The following is a 19,923-nucleotide window of genomic DNA, read 5'->3' on the forward strand; positions in this document are numbered from 1 at the left end:
TCTATGCATTCTTCTTCAAGTCCCTCCTGGGCTTCTCTTTTTCCAGAACGACCTTCCTTGAACTACCTTACCCCACTTTTTTATTACCACAAGTCCACACACATGTACACTACTCAAAATCTCTTCTCAATCACCCATCCCTTTCTTCTGTCACTTACTGAAGATGGTCAAGTCTTTTGGACAAAGTACCAGGTCCAAACCGCGTTTGTTCACAGCACCTAGGAATCTGCTGAAGCTAGCTAACTGCTTTTTGCTTTCACTCAGGAAAGGCTTGCCTGGCAAATACATGCATGTATGTACAAATAATTAAAGAAAAATGGAAACTTCATACAGAACAAAGATAAAAATCTCTTTACGCAGCAAGCTCTTCCCCATGCTTCATTCAGGCTTCTAAAACTTTAAAAGTATTTGCTATCTCATCACCACTTTTAGAATAACAGTAAAAGTAATATACAGTCATGCAGAATGATGCGTTTGGATTCAAAGTGCACTGAGCCAACAAGGTCATTGGGCCAATGATGTCTTCTGTAAGCTGCAGAAAATCCAACTTTTTCTGCATTCCATCCAATTTGTTGAACAAAAATGTTGAACTTGCTTCGATTATTAGTTGGTGCTTATTAATAGGAGGGGGAAAGGCTCACACCCAAGTGCTGATTTGCGGCAATATTTTTCCTTTGACAACCAAACCGCTACAAGTTGGTTGCCATGATTACTTCTCAGGAAACAGCACAATTCTCATGTCTAATTTATTGCAGTTGGTGTGCATGTTAAAACAAATTGAGCCTAAAATCCTCAAGTAGTTGAAATACAGAAATACCTACCAAACGAATGAATGACATATTGGTATCACAGCACCTGAGCCATCGCTGGCAGCTTGGGCTATAGCTTATCTGCTGTTCAAACCAGTGTGATCTTATTTTTATCAAATGACAAATTGGTGTTCAGTGCACAGAAATCCAGTACAATTTTACTCTCTGTGTTTGCGCATCACGTGAACATGGCATAAGGTAGTCCTTTCAGTAACAACTTCAAACAACACCTGCGTTTATCCAAAAAATTAGAGGCTATTATTATGAACTCATGCCATTCTCTATGTCTTTCCATTACTTGGACAACTGAATATTTTTTTGCTCTAGCAAGAACATCCAGAGCAGTGCTTTGACTACCAGAAAAGTATACTGATTCCCCCCCCCCCAAAATATATTTGTAAACTTAAGTACAAAATAATTAGCTTTAAACTTCCCCATTTGGTTTCTGCTGATGGGACATGAAACACAATATAGTGTCAATCACTTATTCACACCGAATTTCTTATGAAATATCACTTGCATCAAAAATAGAATTACCCTAGAAAGTATCTGCTTTAAACTTCACGTTATAGCATTTCCCAGAGAAGTGGTTTTGGCTGTCTACTGTAAGGATGCTTGTATTATCCCAAAGTGCCTTATACTGTTCTCTCCATATGTAAAAAGTGTGTGTTTTGTGCATGCATATATATATAGAGAGAGATATATAGCTGCGACAGCTTGTATCTTTTTAAAAACTGAATATTCACAAATCTCAGTCTTCGGTAACAGTCTTTTCAGCCAATAAACTCAACTGACGGTTGAGACAGCTTGGGTTTTCGCGCCGTCGCCTTCTGTCCCTTCTGCGCCTGCATCCACCTGATTCAACTTACCAATATTTTTCAAATTTTCCAGGGTGGATTTGAAAGTGTCTTTCAGGCTCTTCTCCAGCACCCAGCCTTCGCTCTCACATTCTGGATCTTCTGGATTGGCAATGCTCTCCAGGGAAGTATGCAGCAGCCGCAACCCTATCATCACCAACATCTGGTTGGGAAACAGAATTTAAATGCCTATATTCAAAGAATGCGTAAATCCCTCCATATCCAAGTATGTCAAAGTGATACACAAAAAGCCATTCAGGCAACGAAACAGTATAAAATGTGCCTTTAAAAACCTGGAAATCAGGAGAACAGCTGAAATCTGGGAAGTCTTGTCTAAATAAAAAGGTTTTCAAATTGGGGTTTAAGCTGGTGTAAGTAGAGTTTGGATTTGATATCCCGCTTTATCACTACCCGAAGGAGTCTCAAAGCGGCTAACATTCTCCTTTCCCTTCCTCCCCCACAACAAACACTCTGTGAGGTGAGTGGGGCTGAGAGACTTCAGAGAAGTGTGACTAGCCCAAGGTCACCCAGCAGCTGCATGTGGAGGAGAGGAGACGCGAACCCGGTTCCCCAGATAACGAGTCTACCGCTCTTAACCACTACACCACACTGGCTCTCACACAGTAAAATGGAGGGGATTCTAGGACCACAGTGGGGGCAGGGTGGGGAAATGGAAGAAGGGCCTTCTGGCAGTTCCCTCACTGCGAGAAGTGAGGTTACAGGGAACCAGGCAGAGGGCCTTCTTGGTAGTGGCGCCCACCCCGTGGAACGTTCTCCCATGAGATGTCAAGGAAATAAACCACCATCTGACTTTCAGAAGACATCTGAAGGCCGCCCTGTTTAGGGAAGCTTTTAATGTTTGATGTTTTGTTGCTTCTTAAAAATTATTATTAATATTCTTTTGGGAGCCACCCAGAGTGGCTGGGGAAACCCAGCCAGATGGGCAGGGTATAAATAATAAGTTGTTGTTGTTGTTGTTGTTGTTGTTGTTGTTGTTGTTGTTGTTGTTACATATTCCAAATCTCTTTCAACTCAGTCACATAACCTGGCAGCCCAGCAGCAGGGTAAGTCAAACAAATTGTTTCCCCTCTGGAGTAGGCCTTCTCCTGAATGGATATTGAAACAGGGGTAAGCTTATGCAAGTTTAACTTAAGCTGGTGTAAATTCTGCAAGTTTTCTATATTTAGGATTACTCTGGACCCGTGACCATTCCAGATGTTATTGGACTCCAACTCCCATCAGCCCCAGTGAGACCCAACAACATCTGGAGATCCACAGTTTCCCCATCCCTGATCTGAACCCTGGATCCAAAGAACCACAGGTTGAACAGAGCAATCCTAAGTAGAGGAAGTTGGCAGAACTTACGCTGGCAAGTTCAATTGGCACGTTCCCCATCAATGCTTTAGATCCTGGAAAAAGCGTGGCATATCTGGTGCTTGAATTGTTCAACCATATGCAGGGAAGAAACATGTTTTTGCCTTCAATAACTTCCAAGTCCTGCAGCGATAATTTTACTCTAGTAGATGTTTGTGGTTATAAACTTCCTCCGAACTAGCAGAGGAGATCTCAACAGTGATTTTCAGGTACGTTGAAAGCTTTTTGAGGGCAGGGTGGTGGTTAGTCTAGATAGCAGGGCCGGACCAAGACATTTTGGCAGCTGAGGTGGACCCGGAAATGGCACCCCACGCCCCACCAGAAAAGAAGGGTTGAGGGGAGATCTACAGCATGCAGAAGAGGGGAACAAAGATTGACGTTGGGATCAGCTGCTCCTGTGGATCATGCTGCCTGAGGCGGTTGCCCCACCTTGCCTCATAGGTGGGCCAGTCCTGCTAGATATCACATGAGAAGTCTTCTATAGCCCTTGCATTGTAAAATCTCAAAATGCAAGTGGTAGAAGTTCAGTGAAAATGTTATACTTCTGCCATCAACAAGAACTCGACATTTTATAATCAAGTGTCTGGTTATCTGTTCAAGGACAGGAGTGGGGGACCTGCAGGCTTTCAGATGTTGTAGCATTATAACTCCCCTCAAGGGATGATGGGAGTTGGAGTTCCTCATCTAGAATACCCCCACTCTTCTCTCAGACCAACTACAGTAGATTGTAAAATATAAGCATTCACATTAAGCTATGCGGCAGATTACTATTATTTATTGAAGATTAGAATGTAATAGATGCGCGTTAGAGTTACCAGGTGGGGTGGGGGCAGTTCTATGGTTGGACTTGACCAATACAAAGCAAAATGCAAACATGAAACATTTAAAATGGCCACTCGCAGTCCAGAGTGGCCATTTTAAGAACACAGCCGGATTTGCTTGCGAGCCTGAGAGAAACCAGGTCCCTCTTGCACGTCCAGGCTGGCCTGCTTGTGTCTCCTGCAATTATATCACCTGGATGCAAAGCCCTCAACTTTGAAGTTCAAAAATAAGAAGTGGAACCTGAGAGAATGATGCCACTCAGTAAGAGGAGTGCTTCTTGTAGTTCTATTTCGACTTCTCGTGCAGTTTCTGTGTGTGTCTAGAGTGGGAAAAGAATGAAGAGCACTTTCTTCTTCTTCCCAATTCCAGTGCCTTCCCCTGCTCTGTTATACAGCTGCCTGCCAGCCATGAATACGAGCATTTTACAGTGGTGAGGTGAATGGATGAATGAGAAATAAAGTTAAGGAGAGTGTTCATTTCTCTTTTTATGCTAATAGCACGGTGTGGCGCTGTCAGGGGTGGGGGGAGGTTAACCTCACAGCACTCATCCAAACCTAATCCCCTGCTGCAAGATATTTACTATATCCTGCCAAGGACTTAAGCAGGCCAGTGTCCTTTCTCCTAGGGCCAACCCTGGCGTCAGGCAGAGCTGGATGGGTGGCGTAGGGGGAGGAGAGGCAGACCACTGATGGTTCTTTCTGAGTCCTGAACTGTTCCCCTCTGTCACTGTTGGCATCAATCCTCTGTAAATCCTGGAAGCTCACAGTTCCAGTCAGGGCACTTTGAGTGTTTTGGTGTTGGGTTTGTTTTTTTTTAAATGTCACTTAATGTGCATACCTAGAGACCTAGGTATATAGAAACCTCTGCCTTATTTTCGAATGCCCTCATTTCTGTTCCAAACTGATAGGCACTCTGTCACCCAAGTTGACCATCAGAGAGGAGGATGGCTGCTTCAGAACAATAGTGTCTGGGCAGTTAAGAGAGTTCTGAAAAGGCTTATTCTGTTAGACCTTGGTTTCCCAAACTTGGTTATCCAGCCATATATATTTTTTTGGATTACAGTTCCCTTCATCCATGACTACTGGTCCGGCTAGCTGGGGATGATGGTTCTTGTAGTCCAAAAACAGCTGGAGACCCAAGTTTGGGAAACCCTGCATTAATACGAAACTGACACTAAAGAAGTAAACTAACCTGAAATAAATTAACAGAGTGAGGAAATAATGTTGATTTTGGTTCTGCTTTATGTCAGGCAGGGTATGGCCCTTGACCCCAATCTGAGAATATGGTCTCAAGGCTTCTAACTGCCCCGCCCCCCTCACCCTGAGAAGAGATCTGCAATGTTCCTAGCATCTGAATCTAGCCTGTATGTGTATGTTAACTCCTCCTGCCATACCACAGTCTTATCACAAATGTACCTACTGGTGGCAACACCATGCTCCCCCAGTCTGGGATGCCCTCCTGCCATGGTGGGCTGTGACTTGAAGGGCCAGCCCACAGTGGAGTGCCTCTGTCATCTTCCACGCTGCCCACTCAGACGTAAAAGACTTGATCATGCCTGTTGTGTGTTTAGCTGTGGCAGGGATGGGGAACCTTTTTTGTGGCTGAGGGCCACATCCACTTCTGGGCATGCCAGAGTGGGTGGAGCCAGAGGCAAAAATGGGCAAAGCAATGAATGTGATTTCCCCCCCCCCCTTTGTACAGCAGACTAGCTATCCTGAATTAAAGCAAGCAAGTGTCATTATCTGAGGTCAAGGGCACACTCCGGTCAGGAGAAACACCATTGAGGGTTTTAAAAGCAACAACCCTGCAGTGACCACCATCAAACCACCCTTTAGCACCATCTAGCCTGATGAGCTCCATTCTTAAGGAAATCAGCCCTGAGTGCTCACTGGAAGGACAGATCCTGAAGCTGAGGCTCCAAGACTTTGGCCACCTCATGAGAAGAGAAGATTCCCTGGAAAAGACCCTGGTGTTGGGAAAGATTGAGGGCACAAGGAGAAGGGGATGACAGAAGACGAGATGGTTGGACAGTTTTCTCAAAGCTACCAACATGTGTCTGACCAAACTGCGGGAGGCAGTGGAAGACAGGAGTGCCTGGCGTGCTCTGGTCCATGGGGTCACGAAGAGTCGGACATGACTAAACGACTACAACAACAACAACAAGCCTGGTGAGAATCTCTGGATTAACTTGAAAGCTTTTGCACTATTTTCTGACCTTTTCATATTGCCCAAATATGGATTTTGAATCTTTTCTTATGGGTTATTGCAGCTCATTTATTGCAGCCAGTGTGGTGTAGTGGTTAAGAGTGGTATACTCGTAATCTGGGGAACTGGGTTCGTGTCTCCGCTCCTCCACATGCAGCTGCTGGGTGACCTTGGGCTAGTCACACTTCTTTGAAGTCTCTCAGCCCCACTCACCTCACAGAGTGCTTGTTGTGGGGGAGGAAGGGAAAGGAGAATGTTAGCCGCTTTGAGACTCCTTTGGGGATATCAAATCCAAACTCTTCTTCTTCTTCTTTCTGTGTTTTTCCTTGACTGCCCTTGAAATGGGTTTAAAGCAGCCTTTGCAAACCTGGTACACTCAAGATATTTTGGACTACAACCTCCATAAGCCCAGGACAACACATCCAGGGTAGGGCTGATGGGAGTTGTAGTCCAAAATATCTAGAGGTCATCAGGTTAGCAGTGGTTGGCTTAAAGGGTTTCCTTTTTTTTCCCTGATCTAGCCCAGACAGGAAACTCTCCTTCCCTTAAATGAATCCACAAGATCTGTCGTCCTGCCTTCTCTACCAACGAGGAGGAGCTTCCTGGAAGACCACTGCCTGGTTGATGCAGCTAAATATAGAAATTTAAGCTAAGAACATTGTCCTTTTTTATTTACATCATAAAAGTTGAAGAAAGTTAAAAGTGAAGGCAAAGAGTGTGGGCATAGCCAGGATTTATGTTGTGGGAGCAAAGATTGGGGGCAGGGCAAAACTGAGCTATCTGGGACGTGATTGGTCAGTTAAGTATTTTTATTTACTTACAGTGGTTGGAGGGCATGGAATTATCCAACACCCCCCCCCAAAGCTGTCTGAAGGCAATTCTGGGAATATTTTATTTTTTAAGGGAAGTTTATTTTTAAAAAAATGTTTTCATATATGTTGGAAGCCGCTTGGAGGGGCTGGGGAAACCCAGTAGGATGTGTGGGGTATAAATAGTAAATTTATCATTATGGAATGGGACGTCCCTATTTTCATCAGAGAAATGTTGGAGGGTTTGTGTACTGCGCCATTTCATTGTGGGTCCCCACTTGATAACCATCACCCATTCTTGTTCTTCACTGCGGTTCTATGCAAGACACCGAAATTACTATGCCAATGTATTACCTCAAAGAGCCAGACAAAGAGGACGATGACTCCCATGGAGCTCATCATGTTGCTGTAGTATTTAAGCAGAGCCTCCCTGCAGCCGCGGTTCCATAGATTGAGCTCTTCGGTTTGAAAGTCATAGCTGTAGTGAGCTGAGTTGTTAGAGACCTGGTACTGGATGCAAGGTCGTGGCGAACTTGGGTTGCAGCAGCTGAAGGGGACGCCATCCACCAAGTACCTGCCGTCCACGTTGCTTTTAATGCGACTGTAAACAGGCAAAGCACAGCAAGTTACAAATATAAAGGCAATTGGATCCAAATGCATTCCTACTGCTATTTGGCACACTGTTTCTCGGCCACAGAATGCCGCATCCAAACTCAGGTTGTGCCTCCTGCATGCAACTTTTCCCCCAGAGACCACATCATGTTTTTGGTATTGAAATGCCAGCCCATATATTCCCTCCCTCATTGAAATCTAGATTTACAATTTCTGGGCAAAATCTGCTAAGTTAAACTCTTGTTTCCAAAGGCCTATATATGCTCTTTGAGCTGGAAGCATCCTTAGACAGGCTTAGACTATTGCAATCATTGGGTCAAGTTGGTCATTCTTAACTAATAATGCTTGTTGATTTCCATGTGTTCAAACCTGGACCCAACCCTGCATGATCATCCTGTTTTCCCTTCCAAAATAATATCCACATCTCACAGCTCTTCATTACCTGAAATCAGTAGTGATGCCTGGAGTGGGATGGAACTGCAATGTTGGCCTCCCAACACTGGTGTCACTGCTGCTTAATTGGATGGGACTGGGGTGGAGAGGGCTGTGTAGCTTCACCACTAGTGGAACATGGCTGGCAGCAGTGGTCCTGGCGGCGCAACCACACACCCCTGATCTCTTCGCCCTCCTGCCCTAACCTTGCTAAGCTAAGCAGCAATGATGCTACGTGAGGGGGGAAGTGGTTCCACCATATGACCTGCTCTTGCTCAGAATATTACTCTGTTCCTTCAGATGATCAATCGAGAACAGCCCATTGCTTCCCACCCACTCACCAATTAGGGAGAAATGCCACTCAAATTCCACAACACTTAATCAGCTAATTTGATAATTTAATAACTGGCCAGAAGAATACTCCAATTTACTATCATCTGTGTAAGCACTCATATTCTGTGGGTATGTGTGTGTGTGTGTGTGTGTGTGTGTGTGTAATACCTGGGAAGCGCCATCTCAGAAGAGGCAGTCTCCCTTCTTTCATACATGGGAGGGAAAGCCGCTTCCTACGTCACATGCTTGCATCATGGGAAGCAGGGATGGGAAACTCGTGGTCCTCCAGATGTTGTTGGACTATAACACCCATCATGCATGAACACTGAGCATGCTGTCCGGGTCACAGTTCCCTCAAACCTGATCTAAAACCAAAGTACATCCAGAACTATCGTTTTTACTCCTGTACAAATTTAACTGATTGTTTGAACTTCATTTTATTCATTTATTTTACAATTGCCAGACTCTTTCTTAGGGGTCTGAATAGAGCCTTCCGTGGTGGTGAGGAGCTTCTATGTCACCTAACTTCACCATTGGGATTGAGGGCCAAACCTGTGTCTAAGGAGGCCCAGCATTCAATATTTCTCAGCACACCCACGTTTTTAAGCACAGCATAATCTTGTTTTTCCCCTCCTGCCCTGCCTTTCTGCTATGGATGGATTAAGAGCAAGCTCACAAATCTTCAGCTAATGCTGGCAAGGGTGAACATCTCATTAGGTTCTCTCAAGTAGTTATTTATATCAAAGGGTATTTCAACTTAAACTGTCCCCAACAAGTATAACTTTTGACATAGCACACATCAAAGTTCAGAAAATGCTAATAACAGTATTATAGTGACTTAAAGATAATAAAGTTCTGGCCATAACCATCGCAACCAAAGAAACAAATTTAAGAAACTCCAGGGCAACTTGCCAAAAACCAAGCAAAACAATCTCAGTATGCTATCTGAGTATAGTATTTATATATATATATATATATATATATATATATATATATATATATACACACACACACACACACACACACACACACACGTGTGTGTGTGTGTGTGTGTGTGTGTGTGTGTTATCATTTAAGATAAACAATTACAATTATTTAAATATACAGTTACTTAAATGTAATTGCTTAGCCATTAGTATGTAACTAATACGAACATATCAAATGCTGTATATGTAACTTCACCCTACATCTACCACTTTCACTTGTATTTAGGGACCAATTCAAAGAAAATCAGCCATGCTTAAATTCCACCGAAAGTAATGGGATTAATTTAATTGCAATGGGCTTGTCCCATTGATTTCAGCGTGATTTAGACCACACTTACCAAAGATCAGGCCCCTCTGAAGCCAATGAGACTTACCCCGTCTCTCCCCCCGCCCCCCGCTGCTGATTGCAGTGTATAACAGTGGGGAAAGTGCTGCTATATCCATATATTCACATTCTATCCATGCATGAACGTGGTGTGGGACCGTGACTACAACTCTCATGTTTTACTTTAGTGCCAAACTATAACTTGAGCAAGTTTTTCTTATAAAGGAGCGGGCGGGCAGGTGGGGGGGGAGCAAACATGAGGATGCCCTGATCCACATTAAGAAGTGCAGTGAGTGGGAGGAGGAATTTAATGCTAGGAAATCCCACCAGTCTATTTACCTCCAAAGGTGCTATGTGCCGTAAATGTGCGACACTTGTTTTGTGACATTCAGAAGCGCTGAAAGTACTTGCCCGCTATGTTGTTGGGTTGCTTTTGCAAAATTACCTTGGCTATAATTTTACTCGGTGTGTGTTTTCCCACCTGTAAATTACCCAGACCTCTTCATAGCATGTACAGTGATTATGTGGTACTTGAAAAACATCGCTAGCAAAACATGCTATCCAAAGCAAGACCCATGAAGCATCTCAATGTCCAGGCATGCTGTAAGGTTGCGGCATGGCGAGGACAAGATCTGCAAAACAATCAAAGACAATCTGCCCAGCTGGTTTTATAAAATCAACTGGGACAGGGGCTGCGTCTCTCTGAATGCATGCCCATTTTGCACAGCCCTACGATTCCACCTGTTCAGTAAGCCAAGAAAGCCAATAATAGCCGCAGAGCGACTTAACAGAGGTCAAGATAAACGTTAGGGCTCAGTGCAAGCAGGAAGCTCTCCTGCACAGCCTCTGCTGAAATGAACAAGAGCTACGTTAATCACTTCGCTTCAGTGAGGTTTGTGCTAGAGAAGCTCCTTACTCCCTCTCCCGTTTAGGGGCAAAGCTGGCACAATTACTTTATTACAGCACCAGGTCTGTAAGATATGAATGAACCTAGGAGATTTATTCAGCCAGTAAAGTAAATTTGGCAGCTTGAAATGACAGTCTCTTTTGAGGGATAAAACATCCTAATTCCATGTTGTTGTTTTTAGTTGAGCCTCTAGCCATTCACAATAAAGCTTTTTTTTTTAACAAACTAAAAGCTAAATGACCTAGAAAACAATGGGGGAACACACATTACACCGGAATGTTGAAGAATGCTTTTTGTACTGGAACATAGGAAGCTGACTTATATTGAGTCAGATCCTTCATCCAGGTAGCTCCATATAGTCTACACTGACTGGCAGCAGCTTTCAAGGGTTTTAGGCAGTGTTCTCTCCTAGCTGTACCTGGGGATGCCAGGTACCAGACCTGGGACCTTCTGCATGCAGAGCGGATGCCCTGCCACTGAGCTACAGCCCTTGCAAAGGAAGAAACACAAAAGACAAGTGGCGCAAAACAGATTCAGATGACAATGAGTTGAGATTCCGATAGCAGAACTTGGAATGCAAACACGGGTTAAAGCATAAGTTATACTTAACTACTTACTCTTTCACTTCCTTAGAACCAAAATCCAAGTATCTGTTGCTGATCCACTGGATCTCAAACCAGTCTCTAAAACCATTGTTTCCACAACATTTGAACTCAATCTGGAGCATGTCGATTGTCTTCTTCATGAAGCACCTCCCTGGAGTATCTGTATCTCGATAGAACTTCATGCCATTTTTTAGACCATGCGCTAATGTACTATCCAGGGAACCCCTCATCAGAAAGCAAATGAGAACCACGAAGAGAATGAAGACGTTAAAGAACACACACAACACTAGGTACACTTTCAAGATAGGCTTCCACTTTGCAAATTTAGCAGGATCCAGAGAATCGTAACAGATCTTGCCTGCAAGACCATTGAACACGCAGGCTAGGAGACCCACCAATATCAAGGAATTCGGCACAAAGTGGCTTTCAGAGTTGTCCATCACTTCACTTCGTTTCCTGAGCTCAATTTTCAAGAACAATCCCATAGAGAAAACAACGATCCCAGCAAACAAGGAGAACCAGTTCATGAGCCATAGTCCTTGTGCTAGTTTTACTCTTTTCTTCTGGTTGAACTTGACTTTCATCACAGCCATCTTTGCAGTGTTGGGCTCACCAAGACTTCACAAAAAAATAATAATCCTGTTTTGGAAAGAGAACAACTTCAGGAAGATCTGCCACCATTCAGGCCTTGAAGATTCCAAATGGCGTAGCTCTAACTGAGCCATGGTTTGGCCCCTCCATCTTGCCGAGCCTGAAGGAGGAGAAATGTGGGTAGGTTTTCCTAGGGGCAAGAATCAACAAATTTCACAATAAATAAAAAAAGGATTATTGGCAAATAGCACATGCAACTATTTCTAGTGGTCCCTTCCATGCAAAGGAGAAACAGCTTCAAGGTTTCAAATGATTAAAGCTGGATCTACAATGCGTCATTCTAATACTAATCAGCGTGATCCAATTTAGAGAAATCTCTGCCAGCAGATGAGCAATGGAAATAATCCCTCATTTTACTAGTTAGTGGATTTGTGCTTTCACATGATACGTTACATTACACTGCAGTTGAAAACCAAGTTATTTCAAGGATGTCCCATTCCTAGTCTCTTTTTGGGAGAAAAGCCGAGACTCTCCAAATCCAAAACTGGATCAGAGACATTGCAATTTTTATAGATTACGCCAAGCCAGTAAGACCATGTTGCTGCTTATCCTGTCCTGCCACTCGCCTTTAATGACATCCCTCTGGTTTACCTGTTTTTTTGGGTGGAATTAAGGTCACCTTTTAAGAGAACTAAAATTTATGTTTGAGGAAGCTTGGATGACAAGTTATACCCATCCCCTAACTTTTCACAGCTGGAAGTGTTCAAAAGCAAGGGAGAAACTGTCTCGATCCTCACCAAAAACAATTCCCAAAGATATTGTGAGCAGCTTATAGGCTAATCGTGCTGGGCCAACAGTGGAGCAGAACTTGAGGCTTTAAGAAAGAAAACCCTTTGTGCAGTGTGACACCAGGGATGTAGTTGCCCCACAGATTAAGCAGGGAATCTCTGCTTCAACGTCACTGCTTAAGGAAGAAGACTGTTTTTTATGGACCTTGAGAATCTCAACAAGGTGTTCCGGTGGTGGAAATAGAACTCAGAATACAGTATGGCAGTAGCTGTAAAGACTCTCATTTGTGGATGAATATGATTATGAACTGTGCACCAGCTATAGGTAATTTCTTACTAGTGTACATGCCAATACAAGGGAAGTCCTTATTTTCTTCCTAAGTGCTCAGTGCAAGAATTTGTAAGTCATGTTGACTTTGTCATATTTGTCCTTGCACTCATCCTAGTAGACAGGAAATATTTATCAGAAAGACGTATGCAGACCCTAACCCATGCTTTTGAAAATCTTTGCAATCCACCTAACATACACAAAATGAAAATGATAGGAAAATGAATGTGTAACTTTTTAAACAGCAGGAGAAAGCATCAAATTCCATACAGCAAACTATTGCAAGAACTATCCTTCTGACTGATCGCAGATCTTCATGGAAAGAGGGAGAAAAAGAAGCTGTGAAACATGCCTCTGTATAATCTAGTGGCTAATACTAATATTACAAGAAACACAACATCAGTAAGATTTATGTGATCAACTAATGCTAAAAAACGTTGGCTACAAACTTTTGAGTTCTCTTAGTACAGATATTCAATTTTAAAAAAAGATGTTTCTAAAACAGATTACAGTATTTTCCCACTTACTGTCATGTCTTCAGATTTTCAATTCCAAAATGGAATTAGTGGGTTGGAACACCCGTTTGTACATTGTGTTCTAAGCACATACACAGAAAGGGAATAGCTGAAGGAAGGTGGTCCCGGCAGGAAAGGTAGGGTAGAAAGGTTCTCTCAGGGTGGGAAACTGGAAGATGTAGGCTCCCAGGTGGCAGCTGGGTCTACCTTTCTTTTTGTGGATAAATGATATGATATATATGATATAAATGTGATAAAGGGCCCTTATATTTCCCCCCTACTTTCTCTTTCTCTTTCTCCCTTTTCATTTCTCTCTTCTCATTTCTTGGTTTCTTACCATGTTTGAAATTTAGATTAGTTTTATGTTGAAAACTTTCAATAAGAACACTTTTTAAAAATACATTGTGTCCTAAGCTACATTGGTAGATTTCCAGTTATGTGTACTTTTAAAATCGTTGCCTTCATTATGACAGCGAGCAAGAGACACAGAAGTGCACCGAGCAATCTTAGTATAAAAACATACAGGAAGGAGCCCGGATGAAGGATGACAAAGCCCATCCCTCCCTGTGTATATGAACAATTATGGCTAACCTTTATGGTTACTTTTAACTGATTTAACTATGTACAATGTATCCCTCTCGTGCACTGCTAAGAGGTATATGAATTATAAGTAACATTTTGCATGGGATATGGCTTTAGGTGGGAGCTTCCTCTTAAGTGAGGGAGGTTTAATTAGAGACAACTACTTTCCTGAAGTTTAGTTTTCATAAGTTCAAGGCATTGTCATACCTCTTTGAGCTACCATGGTTTCCCCCAGAATCCTAAGTGCTGCGGCTTGCTGGGGGCTGCTAGGAGGCCCCTGCTCTTCTTGCAGAGCTACCTTTTCCAAAATTCCCTGGGGAGAGGGATTGACTGTGAAACTATTCTGGTAGTTAGTTCTGTGAAGGGGAATTGGGGGCTCCTGACTGCGCTATGCACCCTTACCTGGCTGCAGTTCCCAGGGTGTTGGGGGGAAAGGGGGAAGTCATGACTGTTTGTGTTGTATAATAGTGCTTTAAATCTAGAGTGCATATGGGACCTATTTATTTTTTTAAAAAAAATATCTACTTAAAAAGCTAGATGGAAAAGGAATGTCTTCAACAGGTCTTTTAAATGTGTTTGTGAGGGGGGGTTATTGTGGTTTGGTTTTTTTGTTATGTTATGCATTTTGTGTTTTCATTTTGTATTCTGCCCTGTGATCTTCAAATGAAGGCTGGTATATAAATTTAATAATTAATAATTAACAACAGTAGTTCTGATGTAGGAGGCAAGAACTGGACTGCTGCTCAGCTTGCTTGTGTCAGTTGTCTAGCTACAGTGCCTTTCTAACCTAGAGGGATGGATCCAGGGATGAAAAAAAAAGCTTTCTACTTGCACAACAGAGCTTTCTCTGGTTCCTCCCCCATTCAAACACTGCAGCCCTCTTTGCCCCTTCTGAAAGCTGCTTCAAGAGTCAAGGGATCTTCTGGAATAGTATGTGATGGGTTATTTTGCAGCAGGATGAAGAAATTAGAATCATTTGGCAGGGCTGTCTTGTACAAGCACATTTCTGCTCACCCAATATATTCCTGGATCCAAGCTGCACAACAGGGATCAACAACACTATCCCTTCTCACCTATAACAGCTTGCTAGGGTGTGTGTTGTACTAGCAGCCATTCCTCCAATTAATTATTGGAATTCACAGTGCGACCAGCAGTAGAGCACTCAAGATATGCCACCTCCAGTTTCTCCCCCTGCTTGTGGGAGAGTGAGAAGTGGCCTGTGAATTGTGGTATGTAACCACCTCCCAGTGTCACAGAGATATTAAGAGGTAGAGTACCACTTGTAAAACAAAATTCAGAAGAAACCAGTCACTTATGACTTTTTAATCTGAGCATCCTGTAAACAGGGAAACTGGTTTATAAAACCAGTAAGTTCTTAACTACTTTCACATAAATACTAAAATAACATAAGGAATGGAAATGTTTTTTGTTACAGTCAAACAGTAATGAAGACCAATTTTACAGAGTTTATAGACAGGCCAACAATACTGAGCCCAAAGGCATTACCTCTAACAGTGACTAGTTCATTTTAATCCAAGATGACATTTGCGGAAATAGCATGGACAGTACATCAAGACTTTGAAATATCCAGACCATTTCATATTTGTACAGAAACATGCAAAATGCTATATGAAGTTTCGTATGTTTACTGTGAAAGCAGTTTTCTTGCATACAGCACAATAAACGTGTGGGCACAATCTAGCCAGAGTTCAGCACTTTTAATTTCACAATGATTTTTGCGGGAGAATTAAGCATGTGCTTTAGTTGTTTAATGCATGTATACATTTTTGGCTGGTCACAGACCTTTCAAAAACTTGCAGGTACAGTGTTAATTGAAACCAAAACCAATTATATGCACTTGTTCAGGATTAGAGTATTTGTCAGCTCTAGGTGCAAAGGTGAACTAAAGCTTACAAACACTGTAATTCAGCAACACGTTTTGGTGACATTTTGCAGGTGGTGCAGGTAATCCCTCAATGTATTCTAGCATACGAAAGTATATTCTATTAGGGACATTTGAAACTGAAGTGGAAGTCCACCCAAAGTTTGCTTCTGGAAACAGGGCATAATTTGAATTGTTTAAAAGGTTAGGCAGCCAGTTGAAGGGATGGTTTGACACCCCTACTCTGACTTGTAGCATCTCTGTTATACATGTGCCACATTCCTGAATAAGCTTATTTGACAGATATGTGGTATACTAATTGTTAATGTTTTTTCAGCTTTAACTACAAGTATTAATTTAACCATTAGATAAGGTTATACTTTCCTCAACACTTGCAGTGGTTCTAATGTGTTACAGAGCTGAAGCATTTCACCAACCAAAGCACTCTTTTTTTAAACCTGCACAATGGGCAGATAACCAAGAGTACTGGCACATCTTATTATCTTAAAAGCTGTGGCAGAGATGAGAAAGCACCACCGTAAAGGAGTTTGGAGAAATAGTAAGGTAGCCGCAGCATAAGGAAACACAGAGTGCAGACAACAGAAGGCACAGCACCAGGGCAATTCATTACTTAGCAAGAGCCACCAGGCTGTGTTTGGCCTCCGCTTATTACACTGCCTAAACCGATACCGGGAACAAGAAAAAAGACATCAATCTGGTATCTCCAACTGCATCCTTTTGTGAGCCGTTTCCAGAATGCACCCGGCTCTATCTAGTCCCCTCTGCGGAGGGGCTACAATCACCGGTTCGATCCCAGTCCGCGATCCTCTCATTTTCGGGGATCACACTCCAGTTCGGCGAAGGCTCGTTCCTAGCCAGCCAGTTGAAGTCGTCCACTTGGCTCCAGTTGTCCCTGCTCCTGTCGAGCCCGGAAGTCTCGAAGTCGGCGTCGATGCCCTCGTAAGTCCACGTGTAGGGCGCGAAGCGGACCCCGCTGCAGTCCTCCAGCATGGCCCGGCAGGTCACCTGCACGTAGAAGCTGCTCTGGGTGGCCTGGTGCGTGCGGAGCTGCTGGCAGGCCAGGGCCAAGACGCAGCCGTCGCAGCCGTCGACCCTCACCGACGTGGACACGGGTCCGCAAAGCACCGTACAGTCCCGGCAGTCGCGCACCAACAGCGTGTTGGGGTTGCCCCGCAGCCGCACCCGGCAGCGGCTCAGCTGCGAAAGCGCCACGTCCCGCTGCAGCAGCTCGGCTGGCCCCAGCTCAAGCTCCTGGTCTTCGGCCCGGCTGAAGCCGCACCCGGGTTCCTCCTCCTCCTCCTCCTCCTCCTCCGCCCGGCTTGGCTGACCCTCCCGCGTTGAAGGCACGGGCGGCGTCGGCGGCGCCTCCTGGGCCGAGGCGGGCTCCTTCCTGAGGCCCTTCTTGAAGGCGAAGCGCTTCTTGGGCTGCAGCTGGAGGCGCCGCTCGGCCAGCGCGTCCTGGAGCCTCCCCAGCGCCGCCTGCGCCTGGCGCACCTCGTAGGGGGCCAGGAAGCGCACCGAGTCCGTCAGCAGCCGCTGCAGCTCCTGCAGCCGCTGCGCCGCCTCCGACACGGCCTCGGCGTCCCGCTCCGGCCCCAGCAAGGCTTCGGCGGCTGCCCGCTCCCGGCCGAAGGCGGCGGCGAAGTAGTCGCTCTGCTCCTCCCGCACCGCCAGCGACTCTTTCTCGCGGCGCCGCCGGCCGGCTTCCTCCCTCCGCTCCGCTTCCCGCTGCTGGAACCTCTCGGGGACCTCGGGGGCGAAGCCACGGCCGCCGGCGACAGACACCCCGTTGCTCTCAGGAGCAGCCTCCATCTTGCTGCTTCTTCTTCCTCCTCCTCCGGGCGCGGCTTCGAGCGCCTCGCACTAAAGGCGGCGCCGATTGGCCCACTAAGCCCGGCCTAGCTCGCGATTGGTTGCGGAGGCCTCAGGGAGTGGGCGTGGCCAGCCTCGTTTCTTAAAGGCGCCGCGCCGGCGGTGCTCAGAAAAGTGCCGGCAGAGGAGGATGTAGCAATAATGAAGCCTCGTCGCATCCGGCTGCTCCTTCGGGAGGGTGGAAGGAGCGAAACAAAACACAGCTGGGTGTGGCCGGGGCTGGAGGAAGTCGAACGATCTTTGGACGGAAGAGGAGAGGGGGATTTGGGGGGAAAGGGTTTTGGAAATTTCGGCTCCTGCTTTTTTAAACGTGAAGTATTTGCTAGTCTTTGCTAAGGGACTCTTCGGTGTTGCAATTGCAACCAAAGGAAATGGCATGCCTGCCCCACTGCAAATTATTGAGCCTGTCTTTAAGCTCCAGCGATTTATCAGGCGCTGCTGTGTTCAGAAATGGATTCTAGAGTAATAGGTGTTGCCGCAAAACCACTCAAAAGGTCCTCTGTGTAATAGACATACAATTTGTAGTTTGCTGTTTGTCGGGAAACAAAAGGTTGTGTTCCCTTACGCATTTAATTATCACTTCTGAATAAAAGATACAGAGGGTTGTGGAGGAATGCAATACATTTTTTTAAAAAAAGGGAGAAGAAACAGCTGTTTTCCTTCAATATAATAAAAACTAGGTGAGATTTTGGTTCAAATAATTCAATAGATGTCCAAAGTCTGTATCTTTGGCCCGCCGGTTGAATTAATCTGCCCCCCGTGGCAGCATATTTCCTGTGGTAAAATCCTAAAAAAAGCTCAGCAACTTCAATCCTAAAAACAACAAACTTCATCAAATCTGGCCCTCTTTGAAAAAAGTTTAGGCACCCCTGTAAACGATTGAAAGATGATATTGCCCTCATCCATTTGTTTTGTGTTAGAGCATATGCTTTGATGCAGAAGGTCCTATGTTCCATTTTTGGCATTTCCAGGTCCAGTAGGGGAAATCCTTTTTCTGAAACCCCAGAGAACAGCTGCCAAACACTAGGCCAGCCTTGTCCAACTGCTGCCTGACACCAATAGAACCTATAGTGCAACACATCTGAAGTGTACCAGTTTGGCAAAGACTCAGCTAGATGGACCCAAGATCCCTAGGTTCTTAATCCATAGCAATGGGAGGTGATGGAAAGTCCCAGAAAAGTTACATCCTAATTCTCTTAAACACATTCATGTGGAAATTACTATCCATCTATGCCTGCCATGGAAGGTATTGGAAATAGGTTTCACTCACGTTTATGCTGAAAAAAGGGCTCTCAAAGCATCTTACAAATGCAAACACCCTGTTTTGGGGCTTGTTGTTGTTTAGTCGTGTCTGACTCTTCGTGACCCCATGGACCAGAGCACACCAGGCACTCCTGTCTTCCACTGCCTCCCACAGTTTGGTCAGACTCAAGTTGGTAGCTTCGAGAACACTGTCCAACCATCTCATCCTCTGTCGCCCCCTTCTCCTTGTGCCCTCCATCTTTTCAACATCAGGGTCTTTTCCAGGGAGTCTTCTCTTCTCATGAGGTGGCCAAAGGGATTTAGAGATAAGGAAAAAAATTACAGGCACCGGTAATAATACGGTAATAATAATTATAATTTACTATTGATATGCCACCCATCTGACTGGATTGCCTCAGCCACTCTGGGCGTCTTCCAACAATTATAAAACCACAGTCTCGTTCCTTATTGGAATCAGCCAGATAAAGGACTCTACTAGCTAATAAGAAGGACCATGCACCACCACCTGTTGTGTTTGATTTCCTATAACTTGATTACAGTACTTCCTTAGGAATTCACTGCTGAATGTGTTAACTACACTGAAAAACAATTGTGTGTGAGGTGATTTGAAAGCTTCTGTGGGAATACACTTCGTGGATCCGTTAAGATCCGCGGTTATTTGTTTATATTAATGTTTATTATGAACTACTTTTCGTATCCTTCCGTTTAAAAAGTGAAAGTAAAAGTAAGACTCAGTGGGCACTTTGCCACTGAGATCACTCCGCCTAAAAATTGTAGTTCCAGAGGTTTTTGAAGTTGTCATTGGACGTTTATTGTGCTTCCCGCCTTTTTGGGAGGCAGCAACAGCATTTCTATTGGTAATATATCGATCGTGATGTCACACTTGGTGATCAATAAAAGGCTGAGGCTCCCCGCTTAGGCATCTCAGTTAGTTCCGTTATTCTTTGGTTCTTTCAGTTGGGTTAAGTTTAGTTTAAGGGGAGCGGGTTGGAAGGGCTGGACGGG

General features: G+C 44.4%; 2 protein-coding genes across 2 annotated transcripts; both read right to left on the reverse strand.

Annotated features, from left to right (window-relative positions):
- Positions 1-1,514: 1,514 nt before the first annotated feature.
- PRPH2 (peripherin 2) lies at positions 1,515-12,143 on the reverse strand. Its single transcript, XM_033145524.1, has 3 exons — positions 11,089-12,143; positions 7,231-7,477; positions 1,515-1,829 (listed from the first exon to the last, which is right to left on the reverse strand). The coding sequence occupies exons 1-3, from the start codon at positions 11,667-11,669 to the stop codon at positions 1,596-1,598; spliced, it is 1,062 nt and encodes a 353-aa protein (XP_033001415.1). The 5' UTR covers positions 11,670-12,143; the 3' UTR covers positions 1,515-1,595.
- A 4,154-nt stretch (positions 12,144-16,297) lies between these two features.
- On the reverse strand, positions 16,298-17,595 carry TBCC (tubulin folding cofactor C). The gene has a single exon (XM_033145464.1). It carries the CDS (start codon positions 17,593-17,595, stop codon positions 16,531-16,533), a length of 1,065 nt encoding a protein of 354 aa, XP_033001355.1. The 3' UTR covers positions 16,298-16,530.
- Between the last annotated feature and the right edge of the window lie 2,328 nt (positions 17,596-19,923).

The sequence above is a fragment of the Lacerta agilis genome, chromosome 3, assembly GCF_009819535.1.
Source record: "Lacerta agilis isolate rLacAgi1 chromosome 3, rLacAgi1.pri, whole genome shotgun sequence".
NCBI lineage: Eukaryota > Metazoa > Chordata > Lepidosauria > Squamata > Lacertidae > Lacerta > Lacerta agilis.